At 36.9% G+C, this 15,455-nt stretch overlaps 1 protein-coding gene across 1 annotated transcript; it reads right to left on the bottom strand.

The window, feature by feature from the left end:
• Positions 1-12,091: 12,091 nt before the first annotated feature.
• Positions 12,092-14,957, bottom strand: sp7 (Sp7 transcription factor). The gene is made up of 2 exons (XM_084426555.1): positions 14,874-14,957; positions 12,092-13,504 (listed from the first exon to the last, which is right to left on the bottom strand). The coding sequence occupies exons 1-2, from the start codon at positions 14,892-14,894 to the stop codon at positions 12,191-12,193; spliced, it is 1,335 nt and encodes a 444-aa protein (XP_084282681.1). The 5' UTR covers positions 14,895-14,957; the 3' UTR covers positions 12,092-12,190.
• Between the last annotated feature and the right edge of the window lie 498 nt (positions 14,958-15,455).

Below are 15,455 nucleotides of genomic sequence, written 5' to 3'. Positions count from 1 at the left end.
TCAACAAGACATTTTCACCTGGCTATAGCCAATGTTTAGATCTGTTGTGGTATTTATGCAAATTAGCACATATGTATTAGATTATGCACCGTTTGTCCATGTTAACAAACAATTTCAAAAAACTTGTAATACATTTTTTGTTTGTCTTGATGTAAGTAATCAACTCAGTAATTTTCGTGGTGATATCTAAAGGTTAAAATATTTACCCTATTCACGTAAGAAAAAGAATGAATAGGCGTATGAATAGGCTATATTTGGGTCTTTTTCGAAACTTTCCCCTAATGGGATTCTTCGGGACTTTTTTTTCCTTACTCAGGGCATATTGAGGAAACAAAATCAGTTGAGTTTGCTTCTGTTGCAATTTGTTCAAGGTTGACCCCCATTTTGGCTTAAAATGACTGGACTATTAGTGCTGATCAGAAGTGGCATAAATGCATTTACATCGCAATTTTGCAATTTTAATGTTAATGTTACACAATTTAAAAAAAAAAAAAAAAAAAAATCCATTGCTTAACAACCAAAGAGATCTTTATCTTTATTACCAATATCATTTGATCATAAAATGAAATCAAAATCATATAATTTACATTTAACTGAAATATTGAATTTTACATTTATTTTTTCTGTCACTTTTGACATAAACCCAACTGGTTACCAAATACATATCTATGGCTCCACCTAGTGGAGAAACAATTATTTTCTCATTAAAGGACACAAATTCAACCTCAGCTTTGTACAGTTTACAAAACTGTCTTCTGTCCCATGTAATTAAATCAGTGTTTTTTATATTTTTTTGATGCAAAGTTCTTTCTAAACCAAACGTAATGTGTCAATAGCCTAATGAAGTTTGCTGAGCTCACATTGCATATAATTAGTGATTTAAACAAACTCTTGAGCCTAAATATCCTTTTAAACGTTTGCCTTGCTGGAGATAAAGAAAAATGGTGTGAAAATCCCATCCACCTATATTAGAAAATGCATCGATCATAATCACATCATACTCTAGAAACTTTTTTTGACTAATAAAGGTAAACAACCAGTCACTGAGGGACTACAACATCATAGTAACCTCATAGCAACGCTAAAAACCAATCAGAAAACCTTAACAACCGCACAGCAACGCTAAAAACCAATCAGAACACCCCAACAACCGCACAGCAACGCTGAAAACCAATCAGAACCCTCCAAACACCGTTTAGAAACGCGCTAAAACCGCTTCAGCAAGAATATAGCAACATCTTAGCCAATCACAACAACGCACTTGCATAATGTTATTTTTGCACGAGGCTGCAGATTTTCCTCAGAAAATGTACAATCTATGTTTTAATTGTTTATTTTAGATATATATGTTTTAAGTAAAGTTTCTGTCGTTTCTTTCGTTCTCTGTTTCTCTCTGTTTCTGTGCAGCTCTCATGTCTCCTCAGTGGGGCAGCATTGTGTTTCATCATGATCTGCCTTCATATAAAATGACTGCAAAACCATTTATTGTTGGCCATTATTTAATCTTACTACAATGTGGTGCTCAAATAGAAATAAAAATCTACCCTGCTTAATTAAATAATTATACGTAAATTATTTACAATCATTTTGTAAGCTTTACTGAATCCCATTTGAAGTTATAATGTGGGTAACACTTGATTTCAACATAGTAGATATTCTACTAACACTAACTATAAGTAACTTTTCAACTTCATGTCAACTAGCAGTCGAGTATTACCGTAGTAGACTGTCTGCTTAATATCTGCTAACACTTTATTTTGATGCTCCACAACAGACATTCTACTAACTATAAGTAACTTTGCAAGTACTTGTTAACTTATTCTACTAACAATAACCTAACAGTCTAACGGGAGTTAGTTGACGTAAAGTGGAGTATCGAAATAAAGTGTAAGCATAATGTGTTTAATCATGCAAGTGTGCATTAGCTAGAATGATAAAATTTCTTTGCATCGAGCTCCTGTATCCATGTATAAATGATTCCTTCACTAACAGTGCCATACCATCTCATTTATCAAGCTTTAATCTGAGCATTTGATGAGCTGTTCACTGCCGTCTGAATTATTAATGTAATTGCCATTGCTGAATGACTTTACTATGAACCACCACTGCAGGCAATTTATTTCATCAAAACTCCATTGAGCTCAAACACACACACACACACACACACACACACACACACACACACACACACACACGTTCTCTGCAGCCTTGGCCCCGTCTGTAGATTCGATTTTGTGGCTTCACCAGGAGCCAAAATCATCAGCAGATTCTGTGTATCTTATAAGAAGTCGAGTAAAGTTATATGAACAATTTTTTCCTTCCCCCAATATGCTGTGTTTCCTTTTTTGTGTGTGTTTTGATCCCGGCTCTTGTGGCGGGCCCTTCTGTGGTGAGGCGCGGGCTGGAGTGGCGCTGCCGTGTTATTTTTGGCGGCAGTGGCGGTTGGTGGCTCTCGAGATGGAGTGGATCATTCCGGATCCAAACCCAGGCTGTTTAAGGGAATTCTCATCTGTAATGATCAGCGTCATTATGGGCTCACACTAACTGCAGGACGAGCCTCGTGTTAATTTCAGCACGTCCCTCAACAACACACATCAGTCTTGACATGCAGGAGACAAAATCTTCTTAAAGAGGAAACAAAACATCATTTTACACTGGGTGGAATTGAAATATTTATCCTTGATATACTGTTTTGTATATTTTCATATTCAATTTAGTTAAAAATTTCTATGTAATACTACTAGTATTTTGTAGTACTGTCGAATCGATTAATAGCAATTAATCGCATCTAACATAATATATATGTGTGTATATGTATGTATATATATATATGTGTGTGTGTGTGTGTGTTTGTGTATATATATATATATATATATATATATATATATATATATATATATATAGCCAACATATCTTTACAAACTTTTAATGTTAGATGCGATTAATCGATTTGACAGCACACGTAATTAGTTGCGTTTATATTTACGTCTATATACAGTAGTTTTATGAATGTTTTGTTTCAGGATTAGTAATAATTATTTTAGTTCTTCAAGTTAAAATAAACAAAAATGAGAAATGTTGATAAAATTAGATTAAATGAGGTTCTGTGTTTTTATAATTAATTTTATTTCAGTTTATGTTTATTTTTTTCATTAATGATTCTAGTTTTAGTTTTAGTTTAGAATAATGACACTGAAAAGAAAAGATAAATCAAGCCGCTGAGCCATAGTTTCAGGAAATAGTGTTTTACGTTTACATGTTATAAAACTGAACATTAAAAAGTTCTCTGTTTATGTACCTCTGACCTCTAGGGGTCAACGGATGGATGCATGGTTGAAAACCCTGGTTTTTTATTATACTCTTGGCACTTTTTTGTAAATGTTTGCATAATTTAAACTTACTGTATAAAATAGAAGACTACAAATAGGTTCTCAGTGTTTCATCCCTGTGATGCGTTACGCCTCATGTTTTGATTGTTGATCTAGAACCGTTTAACAGACTGAATGAAGATGGTCTCCTCACAAGCAAAGTATATTTTTGCAGTACCGACACTCAAATAAACACAAAGAGGAAGGCTTCCGACCAGCGTAACGCGACACATGCTAGGTCAAGCGTTGCAGTTGTTTAAAGTCAGTCTTGCTATTAGAAGCCAAACTGCTTTGTGCAGCGTTGAGCATTTTTCATCCTCCCATTACGTGCTGTAACATCATGTTAAAATGTCTCTCTAACCACTCTTGGCTGTAAATGAGAGAATGAGATGATTTCAGTTTATATATTTATTTTTGGTGGTGAACACGCGTAAATGCATGTAAAGTCTGCATGCTTGTGTGTGCGCGCAACAGCGTGCATGATGCCAAACAGTTGCGTCTGAGTGTGTGCATGTGTGTATCAGGTTATATGCATGAGGGCGCACACTTGTGTGTGTGTGTGTGTGAGTGAGTGAGTTTGTGTGTTAACCCACAAAGATATTTCAATTTCTGCTGGATATTAAAGAAGCATGCGGTGCCAGCGGGTGAGTTTAGGGGGGCGTTGTGGCCTCATGGTCAGGGCCCCTGCCGGACACACTGGCGCCTCTTTCTGGAGGACTTCAGAACCACCACACTCCTCCACCAGAACCCTGCCAACCCAAATCACTCACTTTAACATCCTTCCATTTCTCTCTCTCTCTCTCGCTCTCTCTCACCCACTCTGAGGCTCTCTCTAAAGCTATTTTCCTATCAAAATTTAATTTCTCTGAACATTTGTTTATGCAGTTTTCTTCTAATGCGCTTTCAGAAAATCCAAAGATTGCTTGTGCAATTGTAAAGTATCATCCCAATATAGCAACCGACAACAAAATGAACTGTTTCGTATAGCTTCACAAAACAGTTTGTTTAGATCAGAACATGTTCAGCCTTTTATATTTGATGTGCACATCCTCATTTCTTAATTTTCAGCTCATGTTTCTCTGTCTGATAGCAGATTGCTTATTGTTTGCAGTGGAAATGAATTAAATGGGAATGTCTCAATCATTAAGTTAACACAAGACAAAAAAAAAAGTGTAATTTTAACGTAATATTTCAATGTTAAAATAAAGATAAAGACTTTTTACCTCACAATTGCGAGTTTGCATCTTGTAATTGCAACTTTTTATCTCAGAATTGTGTGATATAAAGTCGCAATTGTCTTATAAAGTCCGAATTGCGTGATATAAACTCACAATTGCTATAAATAAACTCGCAATTCCGACTTTTTATCTCAGAATTGCATGATATAAAGTCAGAATTTTGAGAAAAAAAAGTTTATTTCTAGCAATTGTGAGTCTATATCACGTAACTCTGACTTTATAACACACAATTGCGACTTTATATTGTGCAATTCTGAGATAAAAAGTCAGACTTGTGAGATAAAAAGTCGCAATTACCTATTTTTCTGTGGTGGAAACAAGCTTCCATACAATGTGCTTAAGTTTGAACAACTCATAAAGTTTAAATAACAATGATTTTAACATTGGACATGATTTTACTTGTTGGCAACAAAAGTTCAACTTATATAAATACATTACTTTGAATTTTTGTAAAGGTTAACTCCACTCTCAAGGTAAGTTAAATTAACAAGAAATGTGTTTTTTTTTAAGTTGACTTTTTACAGTGCATTCACCATAAGAATATAAAAGGAAAAAGAAAGTCAAATGTTCATTAAGTGAATAACAGAGGACATAGATGAGTGTAAAACAACAAGGAAGTATAAAACAAAATTATAAACTTAAGGAATTAAGAGTGGACGTCTATTTTGAAATGTCACAGCTCATTTCCCTAACTTCCATTTCTTTCTTTTTTTCTGGAAGCAATTTGTCATCCAGGGGACATTTAATAGGGAACATATTATCTTTTTACAGGGGCATGGAGTCTGCCACAGCCTGCCCACAGTTCCTATAAACAGAATTGGTCCATTTAGTGGTGCGTTTGATACGTTTCAGGGCAGCAGCGAGCTCAGTTACAGACTGGAGCCCGTAAAGACAGCCATGAAAGACCCAGATAAGTGCTTCTATTCACCAGCCCGTTGCCAACACAGTTAATTTAAATGAGCTAATGATGATCAATCTTCATTTGTGTTGCCAAACTGAATACTCTCTTTCCTTTTTCTTAATCAGTTTTCCATCTGACCCTCCCTGACCTGGGATTCTTGTTTTAGGTTACCAGGTTTTCTCTCCTCTTCCCCTTCATCATTTGTTTTGCAGCAGAGCCCGAGGCATCGTCACACACACACACCCCTCACCAGAACTAAAACAATGAAGTGCTCACCTGCGCACACCTGTGACCCTTTCCTGTGGAAATCTGCCTCTCCCGCTCCCGAGGGCGTCCGACGGGAAATAAAGGCCATTGTAGATTGGTGTAAAGGCCATTGTCACTCCCCGCTTTAATCAATTCTGCTGCAAATGCATGCAAACAAAATCTTTCGTTCTGTTTAATTAGTGCTGTTTGCCAAGTCATTCATTGCTCATAGTTTAGAGCAGGGATATTCACTTGAAGTTCCAAGAGCTCCGGACAATACTTTTGTTTGGAACAGTTGTACATTTCCATTGGGAAAGCCGTAAAAGAAAAAATCCTGAACATTCACAATAGTCATTAAGATGTGATTCTTGGGCACCGAGAGCAAAGCAGTGGTTTTTACCAATATTTACCAAAAAACAGTAAACTGGATATAAAAAAGTATGATCGGATGTTTTATCAGGCTATTATTATTACATTTAGACATAATGTGTATGGCACATACAGGGTTTACCTCTTAAGAAAAATATTAACCATTTTATATTTTGCTCAAAGAAAGTAGCCTAAAAAACGACTAAAAACAAACAACGTACATAATCTAATCATTCAAACATACACCCTTGCCATCCCTAAATAACTTTACAAATTATAACATTGCTTATTATGAAAGGCTCTTAATCTGCTGATTAATAATGTGGAGGAAAAAACCCCAAATAACTTGTCACAAACCTGGTTTAGTTAAACGGTTGGAGTCATCTGGATCACATATACAAATAATTGTATTCTGCAGCGTTTTAGCAAAAGTAAGCTAAGCTAGGCCTATATTTTTCTGCTCACTGTGTTTTACTGTTCTTAAAATAACCGCGTCATCTACGGCTCTTCACGTTTTGCCTCTAGATAGAAGTATTATAGATATCTCCAAAAGATCATTACCATAACGGCTCTGATCGCTGGTGTGACGGTGAACCGCTGTTGTTTTGACGCGATGAAACGGTAAAATGGCGCTATTTGAATGCCGCTGTTTCCGGGTTTCAAAACCTAAACTTGGTGTTCTGGTAATTTTGACCCACATTGATTTTTAGGCTGTTGGAAAGTTTAACTTATGACTTTTTGTCATTTAGGTACATGTATGCACATTTTTAACACTCTAATGTGTTGTTGAATGTGTGTACAGAATTTCTATTATGAAAATTATGTTTTTTTTATGTATATTGTTATGTCAGTTTTTCAACTTAATGCTTTATGCTTTTATCCAAAGAAATTTGTACACTGATCGCGTGCATTTTTTCCGTAGGCCTACAATTTCACTGGGAATCGAACTCATGATCTTAGCATTTGCTATAGTGCCATAATGTCTGAGCTTCAGTGTTTCTAAAAAATGTTTTTTTTAAATAGTTACAATAGGGTTTATAAAATTTACTGAATGATAAAAAACACTTAATGCAGTTTACTATCAATGTTAAAGGTATAATTTTTGTTGATTTTGCTGTTGTTAATACTGGGATTTTTGGTGGATTATTATAAATTTGACATAATACTATTATGACAACACAATACTTCCGCATGCGACTCATTCCACACTGTTTGTGCTTGACCAGAAACCTCCTAAAAAAGCCCTCAGAACACCTCAGTAACTGTTTTGCAATGCCCTGGCAAGCACTTGCAACAAGTCATGCTCAAGAAATGGTAAAAATCTTTAGCCAGTGACCGGGAGGAGTTTGTGCTTCTCTCTCTTTCTCTCATGGCTCTGAGTATATTTATCTTTTTATGGCTTCACTCAAGGCAGATCCTCGTCTTTCTTTTTTTTTTCTCTCCCTCCAACATAAAGATATATAAATAAAACAAGGTTACCGCCACCACAGGGGAGTATAAAAGTTCAAAAATAATATTCAGAAGCCACGGACCCTCCTGTACCCCCCATATAAAGCTCCTGCACCCCCACCCACGGACACACACCCCACCCAACCCTCCGCCCGAGTGTTTAAAGCTGCGGACGAGACCGCCAGCCCACTTCAGACCACCATAAACATGTCAGGCCCTGATGACAGAGCCGGCCCCGGGACGCTTTATACCAACTGACCTCAACTCCAGCTCATTAGAGCCAGTAAATTAGAAACATACATCCCGAGTAAAAGAGGAGTCGGATGAGAGGAGAGCTCACTGTATGAAGGGTGATGCGTGTATTTGATCATATGAACGTAGGCCCGTGTCTGCTGTGCTTCCGCAATTCACAGCTTTTGCTATTGCAGCGTTTTTAATAGTTGCATCTCATAATGTAATTTAGACAGACTCAGGAAAAGTTCATTGCTCTACTCCAAAATCGACATAAAAAAGAATAAAAAAATTAAATATGTTGTCGCCATCCTGTCACTTAAGATTCCGAATGCAGAACACTTTGCAGAACAATGTAAGTGAGAAATGTTTAAAATTTTATCTTCAATTTCACAGAAAATATAAGGTTTATAAAAACTACAAATAAATACACATTAGGCATACTTTTGGCAAAGTAATTAAAAAAAAAGAAGAGAAATTTCAAGTTCTACCACATGAGTACTGTAATAAAATAAAAATAAATGAAACAAACAAACAAAAAACAAACAAAACAGATATAAGAGTATAAGGACTTGAGAATTTCTTTATACTCTTTACTTCATTGGTCAGTCAAATGATGGAGTCTCTCCTCTCAATAAAATAAATAAATAAATAAAAAAGAAGTCTAATTGCAATTCCACATGCAAACATGTCGACACCGTCCTGTCATTTAAGATTCTGAATGCTCAGCATCCTAACAATGTAAGTCGAGTGGCACATTTTAAACCTTTAAATCTTAAAGTTTTATAAAACCAAAAAAAAAAAAAAAAAGACACATTAGGCACACCTATTGATGAGCTGAATTAATTGCAGAAAAATGTAAAGTATAAAAATGAGACATTTCAAGCTTCACTTTTATTTATTGTCTTGTAATAAAATATATATAAAATATATATATATAAAACTTACATAAAGATCATTTCCTGAAACTCTTTAGTTATTTAAGTGGTCAGTCCAGTGACTCCTCACAGTAAAAATAAACTATTTAAAAAAAAAGAAAAGGAAAGAAGTCTGATTTCAACACGTTGACGCCATCATGTCACTTTAGATTCCGAATGCTGAACATTCTGACAATATAAGTGGGAGATTTTCACACTTAATCTCGAATTTCATAAAAATACAAGATTTATAAAAACTATTGCTGAGGAGAATTATTTGCATATATTTGTAAAGAATAAAAATGAGATATTTCAAGTGCTGTAATAAAATAAAATAAATGCAAAAAGAAACCCCTTCGCTGTATAAGGACTTGAGTGAGTGAGTGAGTGGTCAGTCAGTCTCCTCACATCTTCTGTGGGCCGTCCTGCGGGGGTAATTGTCCAGTGGTGGGGCAGATGGGGGTAATTGTCCAGTGGTGGGGCTGTTGGGGGTAATTGGTTCTCGCAGACAGCGGGGGAGTTTAATTTCCTTCTGAGAGACTCTTTGTGTGGACTAAGAGCTCTGCTTTGTCAGTGCTGCAAAAACTAATTAAAGCATTTGTTGAGCCATAGGATGAACGACTGAGGGATCAGGAGCGAAGAGCAAAGCAACCCAAAGAAAGTTAGACATTACCAGGAATATATGAACATGAGGAAAAGATCCATTTTTATATTCTTTCCCCTCTGCAAACCATTACTCACAGGCCAAACATTCAAAGCAATGACACTTCATTGTTGGAGAAAAAAGGTTTTCCTCACACTCTGTGGTCGACTTATTCTGAGCATTCATACATTTGATTTATGGCATCCCACATGCAGCGTTTCTGGATTCAATATGCTGGTGTGACTCGTGCGTTTCCAAGCCAAACCTCACAACATGTCATGGCTGAGCATAAAGTTGTTTTCTTGCAATTATTATTATTTTTACACAAACAGTACTGTATATATCCGCAGTCTTTCAGATGGTTAGATGTCTTTTTTAGTAGAGCCTATTAAAAACAGATGCACCGAATCTCACAAAAACAAGCCGTATTTCATCCTAAAATTAAAAGAAATAAAATAATGTTTTGCATTTTGAACCAATTCATCATTACTGTAATGCTTTCTGATGTTTTTTTCATTTGATTATTCTCAGAGATGATTCTAATGACTGTAACACATTTTGTATTGCAGTAAAAATACTTTACTATTAAAATGTTTAATGTAAATTAACATAAATGAACAGATAAATGAGACCATGATGTATAAATACTTTACCATTGACTTTACCATATCAATATATATATATATAAAATTGTATTACAGCAAAAATAAATGTTCTTAAATGATTAAAATGTTATAAAATGAAGCTTAATTTTGGTTAGAAAATTATTCCTCTTTCTTTTGTTTTTGATTTTAGGGTGAAATAGAACCTATAGTGATGTTCTTGTATATATATATAAATAAATAATAATAATAATAATAAACCTACAGATGTTGTAAAGCTCTAATGCTTTACTAAATGATTTGTGGTCAGTTTGACTCATATCTATAATCAATTCATCAAAATCTGTCCCACTGATCTCAAAAGATGATGTTTCCTATATAAATGTCTTTCTTGAGATTTAAATAGTTTTTTTGGGTAAAAGATTCAGAATCAAAAGAACTTAAAACTGATCTGTCAAAATAAAAAATAAATAAAACCATCACATGAATGAGAAGACTTAATTTATTCATAAATGACTCGCTTCATGGTTTCCCTCCATTCAGCAAAACCAGTGAAACACAACATTCATAATTTAAAACATAAATTAGATTTGATGTAAATAGGAAATTAAATTAAACAATGATAAGCGACAGGACCAATAATGACAGAAGAATACGGTTCACTGTACACCAGATTGCCTCCTAAACTGAAGATCAAAGTAATGAGTCCTCAACAAAGTGTTTTAAGACACAGGATTCAAAAAAAGAAAAAAAAAAAGAAAAAAAAAATCAATTTTAATTAAATTAAAAAACGATCACAAGGACGAAATGTGCATCGATTGGAAGCCCAAATGTCTGAATCGGCCGAACGCTGGGCTTCTAGAACAGCCTCCTCTGAAAGTTGTCGAAAAGAAGGAAAGGTAAAACAAATTAATTCAATCATTAAAATCTTTAGAAATACTCCTCACTCCAGACAAACATGTGTCTGAAGTTCTTGTGTAAAAGTTTTTCTTTCAAAACCTGCCAGTCTAGAAACTGTGTTCATGATACATCGCTCACGTGGAGCTCATTCAACTAGTTCCTAAAAAACAGTTGGTAAAATATATATTTATACACTACCAGTCTAAAGTTTTGGATCGGTAAGATTTTTAATGTTTTTAAAAGAAGTCTCTTCTGCTCACCAAGGCTGCATTATCTGATACAAAAACAAACAGTAATATTGTTAAATATTTTGACGATATAAAGTAACTGTTTTCTATTTTATATATTTTAAAATGTAATTTATTCCTGTGATCAAAGCTGAATTTTCAGCATCATTACTCCAGTCTTCAGTGTCACATGATCCTTCAGAAATCACTCTAATATGATGATTTGATGCACAATAAACATTTATGATTATTATCAGTGTTGAAAACAGTTTTTTTTTCAGGATTCTTTGATTCTTTGAAAAAAAAACCCAGCATTTATTTGAAATAGAATCTATTGTTACATTGTAAATGTCTTTACTGTCACTTTTGATCAATTTAATCCCCCCCCCCCCCCCCCCAAATCTTACTCACCCCAAACTTTTGAATGGTAGTGTTTAATGTTACAAAAGCTATTTCTATTTCAGATAAATGCTTTCAATTCATCAAAGAATCCGGAAATAAAAATGTAAACAACTGTTTCCAACACTGATAATAATCATAAATGTTTCTTGAGCATCAAATCATCATATTAGAAGGATTTCTGAAGGATCATGTGACACTGAAGACTGGAGTAATGATGCTGAAATCACAGGAATAAATTACACTTTACTGTATATTCACATAGAAAACAGATGATTTACACTGTAAAAAAAAATTACATCCCCAAGTCAAAAATTTCAAGTGACCGATAACATCAAAATTTTTCAATTAGTCTGACGTATTATTTCTCATTGAGCCAATGTTAACACACTATTGCAACAAGAATTTCACTTGGGCCAATTGAAAAATTTAGATGTTATCGGTCACTTGAAATTTTTGATTTGGGAGGGTTAGAAATTTTTTACAGTGTACATAGTAAAAATATTTCACAATTTTTAGTATTTTTAATCAAATAAATGCAGCCTTGTTGAGCAAAAGAGACTTCTTTAAAAAACCTTAAAAATCTTACGATCCAAAACTTGTCTGGTAGTGTTTTTCTTCTTCGTTTTTTGCCACACGTTTTCACGCAGCTTAGCACCAGTAGCTCCACTCGTCAGAGTCTTCATCCAGCGGTTATCGTTTATATCTCCAGAAGCCCGCTGCTGTTGTCCACACCATTCCCCGTGTTGCTCTTTTCCTCTCCGCCGACGGTAGGATCCTGCATCCCGACGCCGGGATCCACTTTACCGGAATCCGTCGGCTCCTCGGCTCCTCTGGTCTCGGCCTCTTCTTCCGGCCCTTTCCCTTGCATGCTAGTTTCAGTGTGCGTCTTCTGGTGTTTGCTCAGGTGGTCGCTGCGAGTGAAGCGCTTATTGCACAGGAGACACGTGAACTTCTTTTCTCTCGTGTGTGTGCGGACGTGGCGCTCGAGTTCGTCGGAGCGAGTGAAGCGTTTTCCGCAGAACAACCAGTTGCACACGAAGGGTCGTTCGCCCGTGTGCCAACGAAGATGAGCTTTTAGATGCGAGGCTTTTCCGTAGACTTTTCCGCAGCCGGGAATGTGGCAGCTGTGAACGGGTTTCTTGCGCAGGGACGCGGCGGACGCTCCGAGCCTTTCGAGCTCCTGGCAATTCGGACAATCGCACGAAGACCTGCCGGTGGAGGAGCCGCCGGTGTATCCGCCCGAACCTCGGGTTGGTTTGACCCCCATTGGGTTGTCAAGGATTCCAGATGTGGATACAGGCTTGGGTTTGTACATGTCCTGTGGGATCATGTGCTGTGAGGACTGGAGCAAGTGTGAAGACGAACTCAGCCCTACGGATGAGTACTGCGCTGGATTGAGAGGCGTAAAATCGGGAGTGTAGCTTTGCATCTGTGGATTTAGGGATGCTTGCGAAGCCACCGGTTGCAACGGCGCTTGGAGGCTTTCAGGTTGAGGTTGCCCAGCGCTAAGCCAGTTTGAGTTGGTGTGGACGTCCCACCAAGAAGAAGTGGCGTTGGCGGGAGAGCCCGTGATCCCGGAATGGATGCTCTTGTACCATGAGCCGTATGGATGCGTCATGTCCAAGTAAGTGTTGACACTTGCAAGGCAGTCCGCTGTAGCTTTGGTCCCCAAGAGCGAAGGGTCCTGAGAGGCACTGGAGGTCTGGAAAGTGGAGAACGGGTTGTATTCGGAGCCGTACGCTCCCGTAGGAGCCGGAGGAGGGCTTCCGGTTGGCGTTAGCAAACCACCGGCGGAGCTGAAGGAGCCGCTGTAAGTGTCCGCGACGCCCTCATTCCCTCGTCCATTTTTAGGACTCTGGAGTTCAGAGGTCATGCTGTAGGCTTTCCTAACTGGTGCTGTGCTTCCCGCTTTCCCAGGTGTTGCAGAGTCTCGGACTGGACTGGTGCTCCCAAATTTATTGCAGGTTGCGGTTAGCATAGCCAAGGGACTGGATCCATAACGTGTTTCCTCCTGGGAAGAGAACGAAAGCACTGATCAGTCAACAGGTTTGTTAAAACTATGCTTTAAATGCATTGAAGTAGTGCGTAAAACATCCTTCCTGTGCTATTAGTCTAGACAGAAATATGCACCGCCACCGAAAACACGATAATTAATGTCACCACACATGGAGTTCCTGTTTGACATGTTTACATCTCCATGGTGATCATCCGTTCGTGAACAACAAGCAAGAGATGTTCAACAATACCATTCTGTTAAGAAGAACAAACAATTGTTTCGTTTAGAAACACACTTATTATGTTGTCAATCAGAGTGTCGACGGTGCATTCAAACAGAAAGTGAAAAATAAGCAATACTCAACATAAATATACGTCAATGATTTAGAGATCTGAGATGTTCAATCACTTCAAGATGATCTATCGCAAGTATTTCATGCCAGTGCATGAACACAGCTGCAGAAAAACATGTGGTAACCACTTTTTGATTGGCATTTTTAGGATAGCCCCAACCCTACCTTAAGATGTTAAGTCGAAATGTCACCTTAAAGTCACAGACTACGTTTGGACTCGGCTTCGTTTGGAATGGCAGTGGTCTACCCCATTTTCCGTTGGGAAGCGATGATAAATTAATGAGTAAGGCAATGTGTGTGTGTGTGTGTGTGATGATATTTCCCGCTGAGTGTGTGTGGTTCATCTTGGCACAAGTTCTGCTCCCGTTTCCAGGTTAATTGCTCCCCATTACCGCGTGGAGCTTACATTTGATGCCTTCATCCAAAACCAATGCCGCAAGAGTTTTATGTCTAAGAGTTTTTTCATAATTCACTGTCTAGGTTACAGACTGGCTCATATTGATTGTCTTGTAACAAACTCTAAACAATGAAGATTCCTCAATGGTTCTTAAGTTTAGCTTCTTTTGTTTTTGCTCTATAGGGTTCATCATAGGTCATTCAGATCAGTGAGTTCTTTAAAACACCATAACAACTAGACAACTAGGCTACAGAATAAGTTAATTGAGGAACTTTAAAAGTTTCTTCAGTTAATGCAAAACTTTCAATGATTCTAACTGGACCATAAGAGTGGATAATCCACTTCTTCTTGACAACATGGACTGAAATTCAATTTTCTATACACTTACTATGACATTATAGCTCATTCTACTTTTAATATCTTACTGAAACTAGCCAATAACTTTTAAGTGAGTAACCTAAATCAGAAGACCCTTATCTGAACAAAACACCCATAAAGTGCTAATTCAAACAACCTTGCGCCTGTATAAGTTCACACTTGACACATTTAAATATTCGTAGAAATCCGATTTCTAGTCTAAAAGCAAACTGATAACATGCACAGGCAGGCCTCAGATCAGATTATGTATTCCATACCTCCAGAATCGACGCGGCCATCCCGGAGGAAAAGCAATCCTGTGAAGATCAGTCCAAAAGCAGGAGAGAGAAGCTCAAAACTGAAGCTCTGACTGAAATAAACTCCGTACGAGCGCAGCGACTCTCCTATGAGGATCCCGGGAGACCCGCCTCCCAATGAGAGAGAGAGAGAGAGAGAGAGAGAGAGAGAGAGAACGCACATTGCGATTTATGGGGGGTTTGACACTCATAATCAGATATAAACTCGCTATTCTTCAAATTTATTTATTTTTCTCAGAATTGTGAGAAATAAACTTGCAATTGCGAGTTATAGCCTAGCCTAAAGAAGTATGTGAGATATAAACTCGCAATTCTGAGGAATTTTTATTTATTTATTATTATTATTATTATTATTTATTCCGTGTCGGAAACAAGCTTCCGTCCGTATGAACCCTCCCAAAAGTATTCAAATAAAAAAGTTATAGGTCTTAAAAGTATGTAGCCTATTGTTTTATATGGGCCATTTTACGTCTTGGAAAAAAAGGTGTCTTTTTCCACAAATTTTGTATGTATGCAAATTGTATAATATCCAAGGTAGGCTAC

The sequence above is a fragment of the Rutilus rutilus genome (genome assembly GCF_951802725.1).
Source record: "Rutilus rutilus genome assembly, chromosome: 12".
NCBI classification, from domain to species: domain Eukaryota; kingdom Metazoa; phylum Chordata; class Actinopteri; order Cypriniformes; family Leuciscidae; genus Rutilus; species Rutilus rutilus.
Note: the sequence above shows the minus strand (reverse complement) of the source record. Positions and strands in the feature narration are given on the sequence as shown.

Excerpts from the sequence above, each read along its gene's own strand:
- sp7 (XM_084426555.1), bottom strand. The coding sequence starts at position 14,894 with ATGGCCGCGTCGATTCTGGAG. Across the intron at positions 13,505-14,873 it reads TGGCCGCGTCGATTCTGGAG|GAGGAAACACGTTATGGATC; the intron begins GTATGGAATACA and ends TTCTCTTCCCAG.